We start from the raw sequence: 24,730 nt of genomic DNA, 5'->3' as shown, positions 1-24,730 counted from the left end.
TCCAGAGCACAGCAGAGAGGAGGAGAGGGAAGGAGAACGGAAGGGAGGAAAGATCTGGGGCAGGGAGTGGAGAAAAGAAGGAGAAAGCTTCTTATTTTAGTCCAAACATCACCTCCTGTGGGAAATAGACCTTTATGCTCTGTGATCTCCAGCCCTGAGTCCACAGAATTCTTGGGTATTCTATCTCCTCAAGGCCTCCAGAGAATGCTTACAGAATCTATTGTTCCAGCTTTTCCATGATTGTGCATAAAAGGCTCTGTAAGGCCAGCAGCACATTCCAATACCCAACCATGTGAATTATTTTTAAAAGAAGCTTATTCTGTAGATTAGATTTGACACGATGGTACAAAATAATCCCAGCAGGTGCTTTAGAAAGACTAAGTCCATTGAGGATAAGCTTTAAAAGAGAGGAAAAAAAGACAAGTGAAAAACTACTTTCTGGCTCACGGTTTAGGAAAAAAATAAAAAGTCCCACCAAGCAATATTTAACTTTGGATCAAGATATGGGATTGAAATTGGTTTGGTTCCCCAGAGCCACAGGGGGACTGGCAGATGTGTTTCTCTGAATGCAGATATTGGCAACAGTATTAGAGTTGTTCTGACCCAACCTGTGACCTCGCCGGGTTAATGATTTCTTTTCCCCTAATCATGTTTCTGTGAAGGAGTTTTCATCATTCTGGAAAGGTTCTGTGCTCCTCAGAGCCCAAAGTTGATTCTATTCAGGTTCCCCAAGGTTCAGAGGTGTCTTTTTCCTATTCAACTGCTCAGAGCTGAGCAAGTCCCCAGGACAACAGTGGTCTTGCTGCTTTTCCGGACAGGCTAAGAAGCTGGCCAGGAACCTTGGTGACAATAGCTGCTTTGCTTCTGTCTGCCTCATCTGCAATGCCTCCATTTCTTTTTTTCTTTTTTTTTTTTTGGTTACACATTGTCCCAGCAGCAATATAGGAAGTGGCTCATTTATGGTCCCCTATTTATGATTCAATGTCCGAGTCTTTTAAGACTCGCATGTAGAGTCACATCATGAAAGATGGAGCTGTCATATGGTAGGACTCACATTTAGAAAGTGATTCAATGCCTCTCTATTGGGGAATGTTTTTAGCCTCCATCTTCTCCACTTGCATCTGATGATAGTAACTTTTCTTCTAGAATTCCAAACCAATAGACTATTTTCCTAAACACAGCATCCTTTCTTACTCAGACTGATAGCTGTACATCAGCCACCAGAGCATTTCTACCCTCTCCAGAAAGCAGTGTTCAGAGAGTGCAGCCACCCATTACCGAAGCACAGTCACTCTCTGTCTCCTACATTGAAATCCTAAACTTATTTTCCAACACTGTGATTGAACCCTCAAGAATATGAGGAAATTGGGGGCTTCTTCCTCTTTCAAATAGGGAGTAGACATAAGGATTCTGTGATGAGAGTATAAAGCGTTTTAGAAAAACTTCCATCCTGTAAACAGAATCATATTTTGGGTTCAGCATCAACAAAATTCAATATTAATCAGATAATTAGAAATGAAAAGACTCTTTATACATGGACAAATCTGTTGGCCCTCAAAAGCCTCAGAAGTGGAGGGACCTGGCACCACATAAAGCAGGTGACCAGAATATTGAGCCGGGTGGTGGAGGAGTGAGGAGAGAAGTCTTTTAAGATTCCGTGGGAACAGATGCAGGGGACTCACAGGCAAGAGAACTCCATTCAGCAGAATTAATCAAATCTCGCTTGTGATGATCTCCACATTCCACATTCCTGACAGAGTACCACCAGGCTCCCAGCGCCTGGCTGTGGCTGAAAGCTTTTGCCACCTCTCCACTCCTCACTGAGGCTTCCAGAGACCCTCAGAGTAGCTTGGCTGCTGCCCCAGGCCACTCGCTCTCACTGAGGCTGAATAGCCAGGGAAGAGTCGATTCAGCCTCTAACCCTGTGATCACACTCGGTTCTTTTCTCTGCCTAGCACCACATTGTGCTTTGGACAAAAGTAAAAGGACTTCAAAAAACGCTGAGTGATTGATGCTTACACACAATGACTGTAAAAAGATTCTGGGAATATACAAATATGTTCACACTGGTCTCCGAGCTACAATCTTCAAACAACCTTCAATCACATTTTGCTTCAAAGCCATGCTAAAGTTTTAAGTCTCTATATGCTCTTCCTTTTCCTCTAATGCCATATTTTCATAATTCAGTGAGATTAGTAGGTACGTTTATTTTGAAATACCTTTATATTTCCCTGCATTAGATGGAAGTTAGGAGCCTAAAAGCTAAAGAAACAAAAAGAAGTTATATTTGTGTTTGAAATGTGTTTACGTAATTTTTGAGCTAGTGAAGTTTCCTGGTATTATTTTGTAGGTCCTAGAACGTTCTTATAGCTAACGCTGTCTGTCAGTTTTATAAATAAATAAACAAAATGGTGCCATCATTTACTCCAAAACAATAAAAGTTAATCTTACCACACTGCTTCGGATGTTTAAATGATATTTGGGGGCCTACAGGGCTTTCTTAAAACTGTCATTTCAATTAAAGCTTACTAGATAAATAAAATTTAGTTAGGGAAAGTTCCATATTGATTCATGATTATTGTTATCCAATGCCCCAATCAAAGGAATCATATCTGCGGCAACATGACTTTAATCATCTTTGTGGCATTCTTTTATTTTCAGATGTTGGGGACATTCTGATGAATTTCTAAGGTCCACTAAAATGTTACCCATGTTCTGGTACAGGTGATTTTATTGTCTTGGTTTCTCCCTTCCTGCCTTTAGGAAACCATTTTATAACCTCCTGGGAATGCCTCATTTATTTCAGAATTTTTTTCTTTATCGGGGGAAAGTAGAAAAAAGTTCATTAATCACTATTTGTAAATATCCTTGGAGCTTCAGCTGAAAGACCTTTTGACAAGCCAAGTACTAATCTTTAGTACCTAATGGCACCGTTCTGTCCCCACGGATACATAATTATAAGTGATTTATGCTGGCTCTTAAGACCCAGTATTTGTTTGTTTCTTATGACACTGGGCTAAATCTGGTAGTGACCTTGATGGTGTTGGCACTTAGAAAACAATACCCGAAACTCTGAGCCTTGGCAGGCTGAGTACTCTCAACTGAGGGAAACAAACAGCCACAAAAGTAAGATCTCTCTGACTTCTTCCCACCCTTCTTTCTTGGGTTTCCTTTCCTTCCAAGGCCAGCCATAAAAATTAGAATTCTTTTCTCCAAGGGGGATCCCAGGCTCCTGTCTTTCCCCCAAACAAGCCAGAGGATCTAGAAAATTACTCTAACTTCTGCCTTTCTGTTTAGAAGCTGGACATAAAGAAATGCCCTGATCAACTTTGTCTGATAGTAGGTCACAAGACTCTTGTTCCAAAGGGCTCCTTCTCTGAACCCCTGGGGAGGGCAGGGGCAGGGGATGCTATTTGCAGACTCCACGAAGAACCTGGATGGACAGGCAGGCCTTCCTGGGTTTCCACTCTCCATCTATTACCATTACCTCCTGTACAAATAGACAGTTTTCCCTGAGTTTGGGGGTCTTCATTTCTGAGCACTCCCATGTCGTCTTAAACTTTGGTTAAGTCACTTGACATGCTTTTCTCTTAACCTGTCTTTTGTCATAGGTGTGTTGACCATGGTCCTCAAGCTCACTGAAGGAAAGCGTCACACTTTTCCACTCCTCCAACACCAGCTTTGCATTAAGTCATGTGCAGTGTAACCGGCCTCGTGCAGGGGACCAACCATACTTCTCATTTCAAATACCATATAACACTGGAGCACAGCCCACCCTCATTCGCCTGGCACCCTGCTTGACATTTAATCTAAGAACCTGAAGGAATCAATGGACCATACAAACCATCCAAATCCAGAGAGATCAACTTACCAGCCTGCATAGGCATACATTCCGTAATAAAAAGCCAGGGGCAACCCCATAATACTGGCATCTCTTCCTGAAAAGGCATCTTTAAAGTGTTGGGTTTGCCCTGCAATTAGAATAGAAAGACTTTAGAGCTTTACAAAGAATTGGTTTTCATTTCTTCTAACCGTCGTCCCTGGGAAAAGAGACCTAATCACTCACTCTCCGCTTGTTGCCAACTTTACCTGTTAATACTGTACCCAAGCTAAAGAACAAGTCCCATAGGTACTTTGATCACCACCCATACAATTTCATGTTTCTCTTCTAATCATGTTATAGCCAGGATGACATCTTAAAAATCAGTTCTTGTTTAAATGAGCTCATACTTCGACCATGAAAGAAGATGGAAGAATTTTCTGTGAACCGTAACTTTTAGGAGTGGGCTAGTGGGGTTTTTAGAAGTGCAATGCTTGGAAAGAAATGCAAAGAAATAGCCAAGGGTGTACCTCCACTGAGGAGGCAGGGAGACACTCCAGAGTTGCTGTCCCACGTCTTTAACTTCCTACTTTCTGTTTGTCCCATGCAGACCTTTAGACACCAGCCTCTGGAACAGGGGTTAAAAACTCTGCAGACCAAATCTGCCACACCAACCTACAAGCCTCTTTTTAAAATAAAGTTTTATTGGTGTACATCCATGCCCGCTCATTTAAGTGTATCATCTGTGGTTTATTTCACTCTGTGACAGCAGAATTGAGTAATTGCAACAGAGACCATGCTGCCCACAAAGTCGAAAGCATTTCCTCACTGGTCCTTATTGTTTATTACTATTGTAATTATTATTAATTAGTGGTACTGGGAGTTGAACTCAGGGGCATTTTACCACTGAACTAAGCTTTTTATGTTGAGACAAAGTGTCCCTAAGTTACTGAGGCTGGCCTCAGCTTATGATCCTCCTGCCTCAGCCTCTTGAGTAACTGGTATAGGTGTGCACCACCACACTTGCCTATCAGTTGCTTCTTTTCATTGACACGGTCCCAATACCACAGTTTTTGTTTAGAAACACTAATTTTGCATTAACAAGTACATTTTTGTTCATCACTTTTTTTTTTCTATTTTGAAAATTGCAGAGGATCCTTTTCTTGTTTATCTTTTATGTAGTTCAAAAATCAGAAATTCAAGGCTAGGGATATAGCTCAGTAGGTAGACTGCTTTGCTTTGCATGCATAAGGCCCTGGGTTCAATCCCCAGCACCACATACACACACACAAAAAAAAATCATAAATTCAAACTAATTTTAGTGAGCTGATGTTTAAACTTTAGCAGAAAAAAAAAAATAGCAAATGAGATAACCTAAATGGGAAATGACTTTTTTTCAAAGTCAGTCCTTATATAAACAAACAAAAGTAGGTTGGGAGATGGTTGATGTAGAAGACATTCTCTCTCAAGTCAAATCTCAACTGTTGCCTGCACTGCCAGACATGTTTATGATGACACACCGTGAGTGAGTTTGGGGACTCAAAACAGAGAATGCGGAGTTGTATACTAAGCTATTTTCCCCTCAAAGTAACCAGTTTCCAAATATAACTTTTTTTTTTTAATGATATAGTGAATCAGGAATGCCTGTTTAAGACATCTCTGTGTCCTTACAGAAAGAAAATATAAATACTGGAATTCAGACGAAAGCATCTGCTGAGCATACTTTTATCATGATTGGCCTAAAGGGACAGTAATACTCAAGAGCACAGGACCAGATGAAAAGAAGAAACCTCTGCAAAGGCTGACACCCAAGCACAGGCCTTCAAAAGTGCCATTTTGTGAGTGCTACAAAAGAGAGGCATTTTATTTCTAAACTTCAGGAATATTTTGGCTACATAACAGAGGTCTCGGGAAGATGAAAGTCATAATATTCAAAAGAAAGATCAACAAGTCCTCGTAAGTGAATACACAACATTCAATTATTTTCAGGACCTGATTAGAGTAAAGATAAATGTGCAATTTGTGTTAGGGAAGTCATTCTCTCCCTGCAGTCTCAGATGAATGAAAAAATATGTGATTAGGTTAGAAACAAAGAAAATCATGATTTTTTTTATAATTTTATAGTAACAGAGAAAATGTATCTGCTAAGAATGCTCTCCAAGATATTCAAATTTACTTTGTGGTAATATTCACAGATGACTTCTCTGTTGGAGAACTAGGAAGAGTCCTGGTCATATCAAGCATTGATGCCATAAGTATTAATGAAAATATCACTCCATTGTAATGGCCAGACAGACCCCAAGAGCTATATTTTGACCCGTGGTCCCAAGGAACCTGCAATACAGTTGGTCAGTCAAACCCCACCTCATATACGTATATAATTAAATGTTCAAGGCTGACTAAGGACTACAGTGCTACCTACGATGCCTGACATTTCACCAAAGAGAAAAAAATGAGTCCCATCTAGTAGACCATCTGACCTACGAATCTAAACCAGAACTGAACCAGGATTGGTGACCAGGGATTTCTGTACTTTCCAAACCATGAAGGAACTCATTACAGAAGAAGAAAGTGAGAACAGAACAGGCTACTTGGCCTACTATTCCCAAGGAACAAGACAGAATATGTGCAAGCCAGCTCTGTGGAGGCTGAGGTGAAATTAACAGAGCAAGCTCAGCTGGTCTCCTCAGAACATTCCGTCTGCGTGGTGTGTGGTTCTGAGCTGACTGAGGTTGCTGGAGAAGATGGAAGGACTTTGCCAGCAGGACTCTAAGATCTCCCACCAGGCTTATTCAATGGACAGCAGCTGCTCCCTTTCCCAGCTGCAGAGTGACCAGTCTTTCGACATTTGTTGTTATTTGATGCCTCTACAGAGAGCAATGACTTTGCTGAATTTAGCATTTGCCTTTGCCTTACTGCGGTTCTTCATTGAACTCCTCTATGAATTCCCTTTCTTGGAACAAACAATATCAGTGGAAACACTAAATACTTAACATGCCCAAGGTATATGTCACCTCTTCACAATTTTCCTCTCTCTCTCCCGTTATTTCCTACTATGTTGCCCATGACCAACTAAATAACTCAGGTGGACCTCTTTACCTGCCAACCATTTCCACTGATTTCAAGCAATGGCATGTGACTTCTCTCCCCAAACCACTAAAACTCCAAATGACATCCCCCCCTCAACTTCTGTTCTTATTAAATAATATCCAGAAAATATGATGTGTCTGTACTAAATCAAGTTTTACATGAAAAATAATGTAACCATAGAAGTTAAATTTTTACAACTGTTTTGATCACCCCATAAATATTTGGTTTTTAGGAATATCATTCACATATCTGACTCCTCTTCTGAGGGTATCACTCTGAAGATAGAAAAAATAATAACCAGAAAATTAATAAAATAAAATAAAAATAATAAAATTATTTTTCATATTCATTATTATATTAAATATTTTTCATTATTCTCCAAAAATCTTTCTCTTTAATCTTTATTACTGCTATTGGACAACTTTAAAGTGAAAGTGAAAGAATGCATTTATCTGTAGTTAAAGCTACTTGCAGATTCCCCCCGCTTTGGATCTTCACTCCAGTTTTTCTGAATAGAATTCACTGATGCCCTGTTTGAATGCTTGGCCCAAATCCTCTTGCTGCCATTTAACAGTAAATACCAACTCACCCCAATGTAGCAGCCTTTCAAATCAATTAGATGACAGTCTAGAGTTTAAGTTCCATGAGCAAAGACTAATTAAGGATTCTGCTAGTACAAGCAAAAGTTAGTGTTAGAAGAGATCAAAAGCAGATACGTATTTTAAAAAGCATTTACTTTTCAGTCCATACCTTTAATTAGCTGTATAACTCCAGGGACTATAATTATCAGAATTGCTGTGAGCTTGCAAAAGGTTAGGAAAATCTGGATCCGGGCACTCCAGCTGACACTCATGCTATTTAGAACCATCACCACAGCTGCAAACAAACAGTCAAAGTTACAAAAGGCAAACCCTCATGGGCACAAAGACATCTTAGGTCCTCATTACTCAAAGAGAGATCTACAAACCAGCAGTGTTGACATTACCTGTAAGAGTTTTAGAAATGCTGAAATGCCAAATCTTGGCCCCACCCCAGACCTAATGAATGCAAATCTGCATTTCAACAAAATCTCCAGGTGATTTTATGCACATTAAACTTTAGAAGCTTGGATAAAACAAGCTTCTAAACAGAATTTCTCTCTGTTCTTTGCATATGTCTCTAAGAATGGATATATAGTGTAGGGCTCTGATGATCAAACCAAAATATCTTGTACTACTAAATCCTGCAGCCATCACAGTGCACAAATTGCTGAATTTTACTTTTTAGCTTCACCTGGCAACAGTGTCCTCTCTACGTGATGGCACCAAGGTGGCTCCCATTCAAGAAGGAGTAAAAAGTAGAGAAGTTAGATCTTAGTCCTCACCCTCAGCCTTCTTCTAGTTTTTCTCTAATTACGATTCTCACATGAAAGGTTGACTTCTCGCCTACCCAACAATCGTTTTAGGACTTGAGTAAAATGTCATAAGAATTTTCAAATTAGGATGCACCCTGGGTCCCGAGCCAACAGAATTTCCCATTCTTAATTATGTTGCCCACAGTTTCCCAAGCTGCAATCACCACTCCACCTTGTGGACCATGAAAACTTCAAAGAGAGAACATGGACTATTCATCTCTATTTTGCCAAAATCTAGTTCCATGCCTGGTCCACGGAAGTAACTAACACATGTTTGCTGAATGAATGGATGAACTGTATTCTCAGAAAATCTAAGGCACATGGTGTATAGAGATGCTCTAAGACCTTCTTCCTCTAGCAGGCTGGAATGACAGATTATACTACACAGTGAATTTCAACTTTATGCTCTTTCCAAATTACTTTGCATAGTGTTAACAAAAACAAACAAACAAAAACAACCCCCAAACAACAACATCAATAAAGACATCAAAAATAAATCAAAATAGTTACTCTACTCCTGACATTTATGGTTATTATCTATAAACATTATTTTTATAAAGATGAATTTTCCCTAAATAAATATAAAAAATGTCTAAACTATTTCTCAGGGGATGAAATAAAACACTGACAGAATTTTTATAATTCAAATTGCAACTGGAAGTTTTCCTTATGTACATTAATAAGAGTTCTCTTCAGTTTTACTGCCTGATCATTAGCTCATTTCAGTGTTCATAAATTAGTGAAATGTTAACACATAATTTATAAAGATAAAATTTTAAAATAACGTAGATCCTTAAAGGGAAATTTTAAAACAACCTATACTTTTAAATGTATATCCTTTTAATAAATCTATACAGCCATTTGAAATCATATTGCAATTATATAATTATTACAAAAAAAAAGGTTATTTACAACATGTTATTGATCAAGACAATATGTTACAGAGAGATGGATGGATGGACAGGTAGGTTAAGAAGATAGACATATAGATAAATATAGAAAAAAAGAAGTAAAGAAAAAGATCTGAAAGAATATTTACCAAAACATTAATAGCAAATATCTATAGATGATAGAATACCAATATTCTGTATTTATTTTTCAATAATATTTTAGTACATTTTATAATAAATGTATAATTTTGGTGATTATAGCTAACAAAAGTGAAAATTTGCTTAAAGGTTCTCACCACAAAGCAAATAAAAAAAAAAAAAAAGGAAGCAATAGGCAAAGTGATAGAGTAATAAGTGAATTAACTAACTTGATGTGTTACTTGATGGTAAACACTGCACAAAACCTATATACAGATGGGAATGTAGTTCCCTGGTAAGCTTTTGCCTAATATGCATGAGGCCCTAGGTACAATCCCCAGCACACCACCCAAAAGAAAAAAAAAAAACTTTATAAAATAATTTTGCAAATACCTCTGTAAAGATGGAATTTTTGCTAATAAATAGATCCATAAATAAATTTCATTTTTAAAATAATTCATACATTGGAAAAAATAAAGGATCCAAAGACTCTATAGAAAGTAAAATAGGAAGTTAGTAATGAGGAAGTATTTTGAAGGAGTTACTGGTGAGCAGGATTGGAATGACCAAAGCCTCAGGGAAGATACCTCCGCTACATTTGAAGCCCAAGACACAGAAGATTAGATAGGTCCATTGTCAATGGCAAAGTGTGCTGTTGTTTTATCAGAAATGACAAAAAATAAATAATATTAGCTCTCTCTCTCCCTAATAAAAATCACTTCCATACTGAAAGTAATCTAGTGCAACTCTTCTGGCCTCTCCATCATCCAGTGATTTTTTTCTGTGCAAATGCCCATGTGATAAATGAGCCATCACATGAAAATTACTATTATTTTTTTTAATTAAGGAGGCTCAACGTTGGCAAGAAAGTGAGAAAAAAAAAAAAATGATCTCCTGTTCCCACTAGCAACAAAAGAGTTCTGTTTTCTTTTAAACAGAGCTCCCCAAACCAAAGGTGCTCTCTGTCTCTGCAAGGACACTGCAGTAGAAAAGAGAAGGGTGGAGAAAGTGGAAAAGAGGCAATAGGAAGAAAAGAAAGAAGGAAAAAAGGGAAGGAAGGACATTCTGATTTTAGGAACATCTAGCCACTATATAGTTGAAACGAGAAAAAAGGGTCTGTTAATCTTTAAGAGTGTAAGTAGTTAGTAATGCCTACTGAAATAGGAAAACAAAAGAAGTATTTGGGAATTTCTTTTCTATTTTGTAAAGTTTTCTTAGACAAAGAGAGACCCAAATCAAGTCACTCTCATGAATTGATGATCACACCTTGCTCTTTTCTTAAACAACTGAAAAAAAAATTCTGGTTAAGACTGGTTTTTCTCGAAGCTTTCTCAAAATCCTGTTTTCTCTGAGCTTACAGGCATTGCACTCGTTATTTGGTACACCAAATTCCAGCTGAGGTGTACCTCTTGGCCCTGAAGGTACAACCTAACAAGCAAGAGAGCCAGGGCAGAGCTCTAAAGTTTCTCAACGGCCAGAACTGCTGCTTTATCACGAGTCTGTATAGCAAATCTAAGACAGTGTATGTTGCTTATCAAACAATATTGAACAGGGATTTGGGATTCACAAAATGCAAGAGCTTTCTGAATTTCTGAAATAAACAATATCTACTTTTTTTAAAAAAAATACATACTATCTAACCATATTGTGATAATAAAAGAAATCTGAGCCAGCTCTCTGGCCCTAGCTTCACTTCCTTTGAGTGATTGCTAATTTCACACATGAGGAAATAATTATATCCGTTTGATTTTTTTTTTTTTTTTTTTTTTTTGCTTGCCTCAAATTTCCAAAATAAAAATACAGGGACATGTACTTGTTATTTGCTTATTTATGTTGCAGTTTTCTAAGAAGTGAAATGCAGCAACGAAAGCCACATCTATAAATCCTGGAGATAAGAAATACATATTTGAAGGGAGCTGTATTTGAAGAGGATGTTTAGGGGAATGTTAAGGATTGACACTGTGATTTAAGGATGGGAAAGTATTTCTTTCTGCATGCTCCATAATTCAAGTTGGGTTTGAAGAGAAAGATTAGAGATTCTGGATATATTGGGTTTTCTCACCAGTTAAGATTCTTTTTGGCTTCTGACTGCTTCATGCTACTGATAAAATATATGAATGCTGTGTATCTAGGTTACCTGGTGAGATAAAGTGGGTAGTATTGCTTTTTTGTAGTGGCTGCTTGGGTTTCCTCTTTCTCTTTGTTAGCATTCATTTTCTGGATGCATTATTTCAGAGAACCAGTCTATATTTAAGATCTCACAATCAGAAATAAAAATGGTGAACATCAAATAAATGTAAACTATTATGGCCAATGTTGTACACGAACTTTTTACATAGATAATGTTATTTCATCCTCCTGTCTATGACATGGTTACTTAATATTGGCCTTGTTTTTCCGATAAGCAGTTGAGACTCAAGATACTGTTTAACTTGCCTATGTGCACTTAGGCGGTAAATGTAAAGATTGGAAACCAGGTGGGCTAACTCTGGAGCCCACACTTTTACCATTGCTCATGGCTCAAAGAAGGAGATAATACTTCAAAGTTGTATGTGATCTCACCAGTACACACAGTTCTTTCAGACTCTCATGGTGGCTCTTCCTCTCTGCCTAGGTGCATTTTTATCTTAGCTGGGACCTCAGGACACTTCCATGCCACATTTTACTTATCATCCTCCTGAAGGACATGGTTGCTGGTCCATAGCATTTGTATATTTTAGTACTATGCACATCTTCCACCTATGAATTGATTGTGTGGGTAATTCAGTTACAGTAGGGAAGGAGTAGGTCCACCCAGATTCCAGAAGATTCAAAGAGCCATCCCACATGCTATATTTGAAATTCTGACACACAACTAGTTCTGGATTTCTTTTGTCATGCAATTTAACGATGTCAGGAAAACACAGTTTTGAAAAGGAAAACAAGGCCATACATTTGCAGAACTGGCTGTTTTCCACAATGCAATATAAATGTCATTTTGTTTTCTCCTCCTAATTTCTCCCACAAGATCTGAGAAGGGGATGCAGTTCTTAACTAATCTATATAAAATAAACTAGCAAAGGAATTGAGACCCAGAGAGGGTTGTTAGGGATGGATCTGGGACTAGATCTCACATCTTAAAAAGTTTTTTTATGATAATGCTTTGCCATTCAAGTGTATACTTCCTTGGGGCCTAGTTTTAGGAGACTCAATGATTTAGATACTGAACATACTTCAGTGCTCATTAGACCAACAAGAGCAGCGAAAAGAAATGGTGTTCTGTGGAAGGTAAATGGGGTAATGTCATATTGGGTTATCAGAGAGCCACTAAATGTGAACAAATGGGATTTTCCAGTGAAACTTGCATGTGCCTGACATGTTTACCAGAAAGGACAGAATTTTAAATAAGCCAAAACTTTCCATCTTTATTGATCTGACAGAAGTGACATAGGATGCTTTTTTAAAATGAGCTTAAATTAGCGTTCAGTTAGCTCCCCACACTCATTCCACTATCATTTCTCCAATGGTTGGTTAATATTTCACAAAATTTGAAACTCTAACTATGATATAACAAGACCCTTCAGGATTGACCTTTTTCTATCTTTAGAGACTTTAAACACCTTCTTTCCCTCAAGGAACATAGGGATTCATACAATTAAACTATTTTCTACATCTCAGTAACCTCCCACCCCTGACAGACAGAAAACCACCAATAGTTCACTTTGAAAAATAAAGGGTGCAGAGATTTGCCCCCAGGTAAATTTCTCTTTCTCTATTTCCATCTAACCCCCTGTTGCTCCATTAACAAATTCTTCTTAAAGACCGTTTGACTTACCCAATTAGCCCATTGATTTAAATTACTTCCTGCTGAGTCTAGGAATATTCCTTCTGTTTTCCCTTTTTGTGCTCTGGTGTTGGAACACATTGCCTTGTCAGAAGCTCAAGCTTACAAAGGCTTATCTTACAAAATATTTCAAAAGCTAGTATTATAACAAGTGACAAAAATAGAAGGATGTGTCTAAATTTATCCAAGAGTTACTCAGGTTTTTTGCTAACTACTCTACCACCAAACTCTACTATAGATGTTTTCTAAAACCCACATGGTTATCCTTTCTCCTAATTGCTTTACTTTAAAAAAAAAAAAAAAACAGTTTCCATTTGATCTCCCAAAATACAAATTTGCCCTTTAAAAATTTAATGGAACTTAGATAAATAAGAAGAGTTATCTAGGGGCTGGGGATATAGCTTAATGGGTAGAGTGTTTGTCTTGCATGCACAAGGCCCTGAGTTTGATCCCCAACACCACAAAAAGAAAAAAGAAAGTCATCTAACTTTACAAAACTAGAAATATATCATCACTAACCATCTAATTTCATGCCCAAAGCAGCCAAAATTTGTAGATTTGTAAACAGACACATAGGTTATGATTAAAAACTTCTGTTTTTTAATAACAGAATAAAACTTTTAATAACTTTGATTACTAATTTACATAGCTCTCAAAAACACTACTCTTTCTCTTCTCAATTTTCATATGTTAACTGTGATATGATTCTGTCTTAGTCATTTAGGGGACAAGAATATTGTGGGCATAAAAATGGCTGTTAGACCAATCTCTTAGTCGAATACCAGCTTTATCAAGAATCTCCTGTGGGCAAAGTACTCTGTTCAAAGTCTTAAAAATCTAACTTAATTTCATTTTCCTACAATCATTCAAGATAAATTATCTTTTCACAGGCCTTTCACCAACAAATAAAACTGAAGCTTAAAGAAGTTTAATAATTAGCCCAAGATCACATTACTAAGAAATAGTGACATTTAAGTTCCATTTCCAGGTTGTTTGTTCTGGTGAGCCACTATGTTTAGATGGTTCGTCCCATAGCAAACTATTTCATTTTACTAGCAATTCCCCTACTGCTTGAGGTAACTGAAGCTATGCAACCTTCCAGATTTAACAAGTATACAGACTATAGATCTTTCTGCTAGAGAAACAATTCTTAGACCTCGTTTTATAAAAATCAATCAGGAGCGAAGAATTATTGAGTACAAACAGCATGCTGGGAGCTGTGTGAGGGGCTGGGAATACAACCATGTTAAGGTCCCTAATCTCATGGAAGTTCCAATGACTTTTTCAAAAAAAAAAAAAAATGCATAAATACCTACCATTTGTATTGTGCTCTTAGTAAATTGCAAGCATTACCCAAACACTTCACATATATTGTCTCATTCATTGTGGCTTAATCTGTACAACACCTTATAACATTGGCATGATTTCCTGAGAATACTGAGTTAAGAATGGTACAGTGACTTGCCTTCGTGTCTGTAGAGTTTATTAAAGGCACAATGATTAAGTAGGTACACCATTACCACCCCAGAATGAGAAAATGTCAACTTGGAGCAATTTTCTTTTCTTTTCAGAGTTCTCACAGAAGAATAGAGCTGTGTACATGTTTGCAAGACAAATTAGGAAATGCACTATGAGCCTATTAAATTCAGAGACATATATACGCCTAGCATCTGAGACATTTCTATATGAAATTCCTAATGCTCTCCTGCAAACTAACCACTTACCTGTCGTCAAAAATGCACTGTTCTTTTTATTGTTCTATCGAAACACCTTAGAGCAACCACCTAAACATTTTTCCATGAGTATGAAATTCGGTTATTCATATATAGCTTTCTATTTCTGAGTTGTTAAAATTTAAATCAATTGATTCTTAAAACAACAAAATGATTAAGAATTAAGTTCTCCTCTCCCATGACATTCAAGGATTTGGTATTTGGAACCTGATAGGATGTTAGAGTCAGATTTGATTTCATTACCACCTAGGTAATTTTGTTCATGAGACTCTTGCTCTTTTTTTCAGTTTCTAAAATCTATTCACATTGATAAAAAAAAAATGAGTAACTTCCTAATTTGAAGCTTGTAAAGAAATCTCCTATTGTGCTAGTAATTATAAAATCTTTAAAGAAAATTCTTACCATGGCCAATAATAGGCATCAAAAACTATGACACTGAGATGGCAGCTTCTAACACTGTAAACCGTCTGAAGCATACACACCTAACATAGAAACATAACTCCATGATCATGGATGAGTTAGGATTCAACATTTCATGGAGGTAGAATGATTTCCAACTCACAAAGATCTACAAAATAATTGGGTTTTCTTCCTTTAATCTCTTTTTAGTTACAACCTACTTAATATTTTACAGTCAAAGTGATTTTTGTTTGTCTATTTTGAAAGATTGGCAATCGTATATATCAACCCAATGCCAAACTGACATAGAAGGTAATAGCAGAGACCACTCCAAATGTGCCTTCTTTTTTCTGTGTAAGCAAAAAAAGAAGATAATTTGGGGAACAGTGCTACTAGGCAAAACATCTAAAGAGACTTTGTGCACAAGCCTTTTCTTCTCTCCCGTGTTTATACCTGTAATACTCACTTATACCCACAGCCGTAACGAGCTTGATTGCCAGTTCAGGAATTTCACAGTGAATAAAAAACGGTTCCAGGATGTAGCGTCCAAATGCCAGGGATATCACAGCTGTAGCTGCAGGGCTAAACAGATTTTTATATATTTAGGTTAACTATAGTAAAAAAAAAAAAAATGAACAGCATTTTCAGTTCAAGTTTTCTATCTGAAGGTGTTACTACTTAGAGAATGTGAGAATGTGTTTAAAATGAAAGTCTATAATTTAAGAATTCCATATTTCATTAGGTTTGCTTAGGCATTCCAAATGTCACAGTGCCTGTAACATTGGTGGCTGTTTTGAAACAACCTTGAGAGCAAGGCTGGTAACTATCAACTTTGTCCCTGCTCTCCCAACATTTGATACTTTTCTTTAAAAATTTACATTAGGGCTGGGGTTGTAGCTCAGTGGCAGAGTGCTTGCCTAGCATGTGGGAGGCACTGGGTTCGATCCTTCGAAGCACACAAAAATAAACAAATAAAATAAAGGCATTCTGTCCATCTACAACTACCAAAAAAAAAAAAAAAAAAAAAAGAAGAAGAAGAAGAAGTTTAAAAAAATCAAATAAAAATAAAAATTTAGGTTATTATATGAGACCCTGACAGGGCCTTCCTTATAAGAACCGGTCTTCATTCTCTTTTAAGTCTGTAATAAAACTCAAGCTATGGTATGAATTTGTTAATGGTATAGATCTAATGGAGTGGAGTATAGTGAGAAGAAGGAACACGAAATTCAACCTAAAAAAAAAAAATCAGCATTCATAAGTGTTCCTTGCAAATTCATGCAAATTCATGCCTAAATACTTAGCATTGTTTTTTTTTTTTCTTGTCTTTCTAGTACAAAACCTCAAAACAAAGTGATTGTTCTTAATTCCATACAAAGAGAGAAAGGTCTCAAAGAAAAGAAGGAAATCATGAAATTTATGGTGCTATCCGGTTCCCAAGTCAAGGTTGGAAACACAGAATGGTATATAGCAACACAGGTAATAAACTATTCTAGTTTAATTCTTCAAATATTTGTAAGAGAAAATCACACACACTTTTCCATTGTACACATATTTATACATGAATGCATATTCTTTCCATACACATGCATCATTTAATTTCCCCTTCAGCTTCTCTTTCTTCTCCTGGTCACCTAATGCCCAGGCCGAATCCAGATTATCAGAAAACCCGCCACCATTCTGTATTTCCAACCTCGAGTTGAGTGCCAGATAGCACCATAAATTTCATGATTTCCTTCTTTTCCTAGAGACCCTCTCCTCTTTTCTCCAAATGACACTATTTTTCCTGTTCTTCTTCATTTATTAAAAATTTTAATGTGCAAATTAAAATCTGATCATGTCATTTTAGCACTTTCAAAATGTGCTGTGGATACATGGAAATGCTTTGTATTGCATTCAAGGCTTCATTCAGCTCCCTCCCACTAGAAAGATCCAAATCTCTTTTCTTCTGCCTGGAGCCTCTTCAACTCACTGGCCATATTTTATACTTCAGATTTTGGTTTCTTTTTATCTGCAGTACTGGGAATCAAACCCAAGACCTTGCACATGCTCGACAAACACTCCATCACTGAGGGACGTCCCCAGCCCAGATCTTGGTTTACTTGTTCTTGGTTCGGAGAAGCTTCTCCACCCTCTGTCTGAGTCAGGTCTCCCCAGAGTACACTCTTACTGAATCCTGATTTCTTTTTCATATCTCTTATCATAGTAGCAATTCTATATTCACTTATTTGATTACCTGATAGATAAGCATTCCCCCACTTGACCCTGAATTCCATGGGCACAAGGTTATTCTACCTGAATAACCCCTCTTCCCCCATTGTTTAATGCAATGTGTGCCATGGAGTAGGAACAATGCGTATTGAATATATTGTGAAGGATTGAGTTCAGTTTAATGAACCAGGCTATGTACTGTTGGGTGATCTTTCTTTCCTTGAATGTGTTTTACAGATTATTTCTGCAATGGTAACTTAAGGTATAATTTTAATAAGAAATATATTGGTATCATGGGTATTAGTAAAAGAAAAGAACGACTAATTATTTAGGTATCTTGTGTCTCCTCAAGACATTTGTTTTCTGCCTATTTGACAGATCACTCCATTGATAGGAGTCCTGTATGACTAACCTATATATATCTTGGTATACACACACACACACACACACACACACACACACACACATTGAAAAGCTTCTAGAATTTATCTAGGTCATTTTCTCTGTACACACACACACACACTGTAAAGCAGTTTTTTCAAAATTAAAACAGCATCTGTTTATCAGTTATTTGAGAGTAGGAATTGTGACTCATTCCAATTTAGATATCTTTATCTTGCCATTCACCATTCGGTAGCAGTTTGTGAAATGAATAAGTTAATGAATGAGCACCATATCTGTGCAACTGCAAATGGAATGATCATGCTCATAAGAATATCAAGCAATTAGCCAAAGTTACACAGCAAATGCATGCTGAAGAGGGTCAGGAATCTAAGGTATCAATTTATATCCAGTATATACAGGGCACTCATATAAGTAGTATAAGAGTTACAAGAAGGGGGAAAGAAAAGAGCTACAAAAAGTGTTAAAACCTGGGTTTATATTTTTGAAACGTTTGCAATTTATACAGGGAAACAGAACACAGTCACCTGAAATACTGAGTCAAAAAATACAAGGTGCTGAGTTCATTGTTAGATGAGAAGCAGAGACCACATCTTTCAGAAGATTTAAGAGATGAAAGAAACACTATCCACTAGAATAAACATGCAATTATCTATGAAAAAGATAAGACATAAGTTGGCCCTGGAAGAGTGTATGCCTCAGATAATCAGAAAGGAACAGAAGGTACATCCCAGGTAAGGGAACCTGAGAAAAGAAATAAAATACTCCTTTATCATTATTTTGTTATAAGAAGTTTTAAGTAATGCAGAAATGTTTGCAATGAGAATAGACTGACTTGCCATTGAAGTTTGTACTACTCTGAAGCCCTTTGTTTGAAAAGAGACTCCTAACACCATAAAGATCATGATTAGTGTTAATGGGTATTCATTAGCTCTGCATTTGCCACTTACTGTAAATGACAGAATAAAAGCTCCTATTAGCTCTCAGCTATGTATGTCTGATAAGTATACAGTAAAAGCAAGTTTCCCTCCTTATTTCTATTAAGCTTTGTAATCAGAAAGTGCAAGTCACATCCTATGAGGCAGTAGCTTTAAGAGACTGTGACACTCTTATGACATCATAAGCCTCCCACAAAGCTGAAGGAAACCTGCTATTCAGAGTGACTTAGCATTATTTGGTGCCAAGAAGATCAGGAAGGGGAACACATTCCTACAACAATAAAATCAAAAGATTTTCGCAACTATAGTTCACTGGTCTGTTTACGTGAGGAAGTGAGTCATTTATGGTATGTAAACTAAATTTTTTAAAGAATAAGATTTGATGATACTGTTGTCAGGCGCAGATGTTTCTTAGTCATAAAAATAGAGTAAAGTTAAATAACTTCATGACATAATCTACAATTCCAATTCCTGTCCTATTTGATTGTGACTGGTCAATCAAAAGGTAAGACTTATCAAGATGGATTTTGATGCTTCATATCTTTTCAAATAAGCATCTATCCTAGAAAAGTAAAAGAGAATAATCAAAGATTAAAGGTAAGCAGTCCTTTAAAAGTCTGGTGTTGTTGTTGAACCACTGCCAATGATAGAACTACACTAACAATGTTAATCCAGAAAGGTAATGTATCACAGGTTCTCTGCTGAGTATACACATTTACAACATAGACACATGAAATACATATTTCTGATGAGTTAAAAATAATCAAGTCACTCAGAAGAACAGGATGACTAAGGTTTATTTATCCTTATTTTTTTCCTATGTTCTTACCGTATTATGAGCAGTTCCACCCAGACTCGCACAAAAGCTAGTAACGGGCCAAACACTTCCAGAATATATGTATAATGACCTCCAGATTTCTTTATGCTTGTTCCCAATTCAGCATAGGACAAAGCTCCTGTGAAACGGTTATAATAAAAAGGTACAAATTTAACACATAATCAGGCTACCTAGTGGTAGAATTCTTACTGATGCTAATGTTGCATGCAAAGTAACTACTTGAGTCTGAAATGACATCATCTAATTGCTGAGATTTAGCAAGTTCCTCTTCTAACTTCCTCACATTGGAGACCTACTTCATTCTATTTGAACAATGTCATTTTACTTAAAATGGTAAACATGAACTTCTAAACAATATCATATGATTCAGAATTTGGAGTTGGAAAAACCTGGGAGCAAAAGGAAAAAGAGAAGATAGATGCCAGTAGTACTGACCTGTTTTTTTTTGAAAAGCATACCAGCATACAAGACAAGTAATTATCCCAAACTGACCTCATTATGTGGAGAGCTCTTTTAACAAATGATGTTTCTGTGGCAAATTAATGTAAGTAAGAGTTATCTGTTCTTCAGCAAAATGTGGACTATAACCCTTGCAAGACTTCATTTAATTTGCATGATATAGTTTGTCAACACAACAAATTCTGCGGTATTCTGTTTGTGGGAAAGGTCATCCTGGGCATTTCTGAAGCATACACTCTGGATGGTTGAAAGTATATATAGTTTATTTAAAAGGTATATATTAATTATTAATATTAATATTATTAATTATTAATAATAATATAGGTGAAAGTAAGTATAAACTAAATAGTAACATTTAGTAGTACAATTCCCATGGAATTGGGCAAGTTATGTAACCTCCCCAAGGCTCAGTTTCATTCCCTATGGAATGGAAATATCCATTTTTACCTCCCAAGAATGCTGTGTGTATGTGACAATCGTTACCAGACAGAGCACTGGGCCTGAAACACAGCGAACCACATGTGAAATACAGCTATACTTATCAATTTGAGCAACTAATTACCAAGAAAATGAAAAATAGATCTTAATGTCATGTGAAAAGTTCTATCTATACTGCTAAGTTTGCCTGAGCGTCTTCAGAAGCTATTCATGCAGAAAGTTACCACTTATCAGGAGTACTTCATACAGAACTGTCCAACATAAATATAATTTGGATATTCAGTGAAATCTTAGTATTACTTATCTGATTCCTGAACCTCACATTACCAGAATCACCTAGGAAATTCTTTTTTTTTTTTTTGAGAATTAATTTGCTTCATGGAATTTACAGTAAAGAGTATTATAAATTTTATTGTAGTCTGTAGATTGTGTGCTACACATCCTTAAACCATTGAAATTCATAATAAATTTTTCTTTGTTCAGAGGTAGTTATGAAACATGTGCCAATCACCCCTAATCTGATCCTTCTCTTTAATACACTATTTCCATTCCAAACGATTTCTAATGCTCATCAGTCCAAAAACTCTTGTGGAAATTCTTTTTTTAATGCAAAAACAATCAAATGAAAAGCAGACTATAGGATGATACTCTAGATGTAGCCTCTAAGCAAGAGAGTCGAGACTCACCAAAAGAGGGATTCAAAAATTACCATGGATCATTCTTACATAACTAGTCTGCAGATGAATATTCAGGGATCACTGATAGATGTTGTCTATTTGTAACTAATTATACCAGCTGCAATTCACCTTCTATTGGGAAAAGCTACCATGTTTGTCATCGGTCTAGAAAAGCATCCAATATAAAATGTTATTGGAAACAGCCTTAAGTACCTCGGAATTTATTGTCAGAGAATCAATACCTGGACCTTGCTATGCTTTGCTGAAACTCCAGCATGGTTGCCCTAGGTTTAAATTGAATTCTGGGGAAATGAGATTTTCATTTAAAGGTCTCAAGTTCCATAACCATTTTGCCCAGATGAAAAAGGTTCAAAACAGGATTTAAAAAAAAAAAAAAAAAAATCCATGTATTGACCTTGGCATTAAAAAAAAAAAAAAAAAAGTTGTAAATCAAATACAGATGCTTCTTCACTTGCAGAGGGGTTATATCCCCAAACCCATCTTAAGTAGAAAATACTGAACACCATAGCTTTGACTAGCTTACTTTAAAGGTGATCAGGATACTTACATTTGCCTATAGTTGGGCAAAATCATCTAACAAAAAATTTATTATTATTATACACTATTGTAAGGTTAAAAATAATAAGTTGAACCATTTTAAGTAGGAGACCATCTACATACCTACGAATTCTTTTTTTCTTTTTTTAGTTGTTGATATATCTTTATTTTATTTATATGTGGTGTTGAGCATCAAATCCAGTGCCTCACACGTGACAGGCAAGTGCACTACTGCTGAGCCCCAGCCCCAGCCTTATACCTACCAATTCTTGACTCTTAGTCCTAGTTTTGCTTTGCTTCCTATTAGGGAGGCATTCCTGAGAGATACTAATAGTTTAAGTGGAAAATGCAATGCAAATATGAACAAGTTGATTAACACAATAGCACACTTCCTGCAATTACTAATCAAAAATATCAGGCCCAATGTAACCTTAGCTATGCTACACTCCCCTTATAGTTTTTTTTTTTTTAAGTTTCTGCACACGATATTATGAATCAGCATATTTTCACCATAAAAGTCAACATCCCTTTTACCAGTTCAGTACTCAGTGGTTTTTTTTATTACACATGAATAAACTTTTATTGCGTGCAAAAACTGAGTCATGTAGTGGGGACTGCAAGTGCATGAGTTTGCAAAGACCAGGAGAGGGTTGTCATTCTGATTACATATTGATTTATTTTAAATACCCCAGGTGCTATAGAAAGAGCAAAGGCTGGGGATGCACAAAGTCATGTTAAAAATGATCCGCAGTTGGGTTTCTCTTTGTTTACCTATACACTGCATTTGCCAGAACCATTTAATATTAATAGTAGCTAAGGGTTCTATCAGGGTTTTTTCATCATCATATGACTCCAAAGTATTTGGCAAGGATGAAAAGTAATAATGGGAAAATAATGATATACAACTGTGATGAAATAAATGGTTTAAGAAGTACAATTTATTCACATAAATAATACCACAAACTCTTAAGACCAACAAAAATAATTCCTCTAAGGATATTTCTATACTAAGACTTTGCTTTAACAGACTTTATTTAAAACACCTTCTTCCTAAAAATGGAAACCTGAGTCTTCTAGATGACTGCCCCAGCTATCACAGGACCTGAGCAGAAGGAATGAATGGATTGGTACACAGAGGACCAACCAAGAGTTAGCACTTGGTCTTAGTGTTAGAACAAAGAGTTAGTAACTATAAACTGTAGTATCTTTTGAAATCTAAGCACAGTATGTTCTAAAGAGAGCAAATATATCTTAGACATCTACCCCATATCATAAATCAATTTTTTTTAACAATTCGCCAGCTTTTGTCACCTTTATAATTAATTCAGGTAGCTTTGTAGTAATTCGATCACCTGATGAGAAGGCATTTATTTTCTCTTTAATTTTCATTCTCAAATCAATATAAGAGAAATATATTTTGAAGAAAAAAATAATAATTATACTTCTTGTACCAGTTCTCTTCAGATCAATTCAGTGAACAGGTGGACAAATTATCTATGTCCCTGGAGACCAAGTGAAACAAATTAGATGAGAAAAACAGATCTTGGCAAGTACAGAAAACTAACATCCAACTGCAGTTTTTAAACTTATATTGCAAGTGTTTATAGATGTCATGAAATTAAAAAAAAAAAATGCCTTGAAATATGTTGAGGCCATTGCAACATTCTCGATTTGTGATTGAATTGAGTTCTGTCCATCACACATCTTTCCATGTCCAGGTATTTGAAAGTTTGGAATTGACAAGCACATGGACCTAAAAAAATTGGGAAGGAAAAGACTGCCACGCATTTGTTCTGCTAGTAAAAAGTCAGAAAGACTTCTGTGAACACTGAGTCCTGCCTCTGAAGGCCACGCCAGGTGTCACCTCACAGGTGTTTCTTGTAGCCACCCGGCTGCCAGAACGCCCCCAAACCGACACAGCCAAGCACCACTGCCTGGCACAGAGAGTCCGCGTGTATTTTCTGGGTCATCAAAGTTAACTTTTTGCTTTCCTCGGCACAGGGAAAGTCAGAAAAGAGTCTGTTTGGGTCAGAAAGAGAAGAGGATAGCCTGCAGGAAGCAATTGGAGAGCGTTCAGGATCTCGCCAACCGTGAGCGCCGAGAGCGCCGAGTTCACCGAGTTCACATACCCACACCAGAGGGGAAAATCCCTGTAGCTCCTGCCATTCGTTTACTCTTCGAAAACTACCTTTCGCTTTCCCGGAGACCCAAACTTTCCAGCCCCACGCCCACACACATCCCAGAGAAGGAGGTGCACTCACCAAAAAGGGACAGGACCCCACAGGCGGTCCAGATGACGAGCGACAGTCCCACGCTGCCCGTGTTCTGCAGCACGCCCTTGGGGGAGATGAAGATCCCGGCTCCGATGATGGTGCCCGTGATGATGGAGATGCCCCTCAGCAAGGTGATCTTCTTCTTCAGCACCACTTTCTCCGGCTCCGGGGGCTCGCTGCCTCCCGCGGAGGGCAGCGCCCCCTTCCCATTGCCCTGCAGGTAGCCTCCTTTGGAGATGGTGGCCACCACGGGCTTTCTGACCATAGTAGTGACACACGGGGCAAAAATCAAACAGGGGAAGAAAGAGCAAAACTTTCAGAGTCTCTTGGGGTGGCTGATCGGTCTCCTCCTCTTTACTTTCAGAGTGTCTCAGCGCTATTGTGTTCACAGGTGAAAAACTCAAAAGGTGTTATTCTATCCTTCAAAGCGCTCGAATGACTCTCGGGCACCTGTGTGTTCCCGGGGCTCTCGGTCCCTGCTCCTGGTCCCAGCACCGTGGCTGCCGCCCGGGCTCCGCCGCCCTAGCCTTATGAACCAGCTCAGCTTCCTCATGGGCTTGTATTTAAGCTCCCGCCTGTCACACCAATTTACTCCAGCTACATGATGATGCAAATTCTCCAGGTTTGCATCAGCCGCCGGAGAAGCCTCCAGC

General features: G+C 37.3%; 1 protein-coding gene across 1 annotated transcript in view; it reads right to left on the bottom strand.

The window, feature by feature from the left end:
- Slc7a11 (solute carrier family 7 member 11) overlaps positions 1-24,342 on the bottom strand; it is a 64,849-nt gene extending 40,507 nt beyond the window's left edge. The window contains exons 1-5 of the mRNA XM_076865001.2: positions 24,066-24,342; positions 19,664-19,790; positions 15,753-15,868; positions 7,661-7,786; positions 3,872-3,971 (exon numbers count right to left, since the gene is read on the bottom strand). Of these exons, the coding sequence (XP_076721116.1) occupies positions 3,872-3,971; positions 7,661-7,786; positions 15,753-15,868; positions 19,664-19,790; positions 24,066-24,342 (746 nt within the window). The remainder of the gene's footprint in view (positions 1-3,871; positions 3,972-7,660; positions 7,787-15,752; positions 15,869-19,663; positions 19,791-24,065) is intronic.
- Between the last annotated feature and the right edge of the window lie 388 nt (positions 24,343-24,730).

This window comes from Callospermophilus lateralis, chromosome 8, assembly GCF_048772815.1.
Source record: "Callospermophilus lateralis isolate mCalLat2 chromosome 8, mCalLat2.hap1, whole genome shotgun sequence".
In the NCBI taxonomy this organism is placed as follows: Eukaryota; Metazoa; Chordata; class Mammalia; order Rodentia; family Sciuridae; genus Callospermophilus; species Callospermophilus lateralis.
This window is presented reverse-complemented; position numbering and strand designations above follow the sequence as displayed.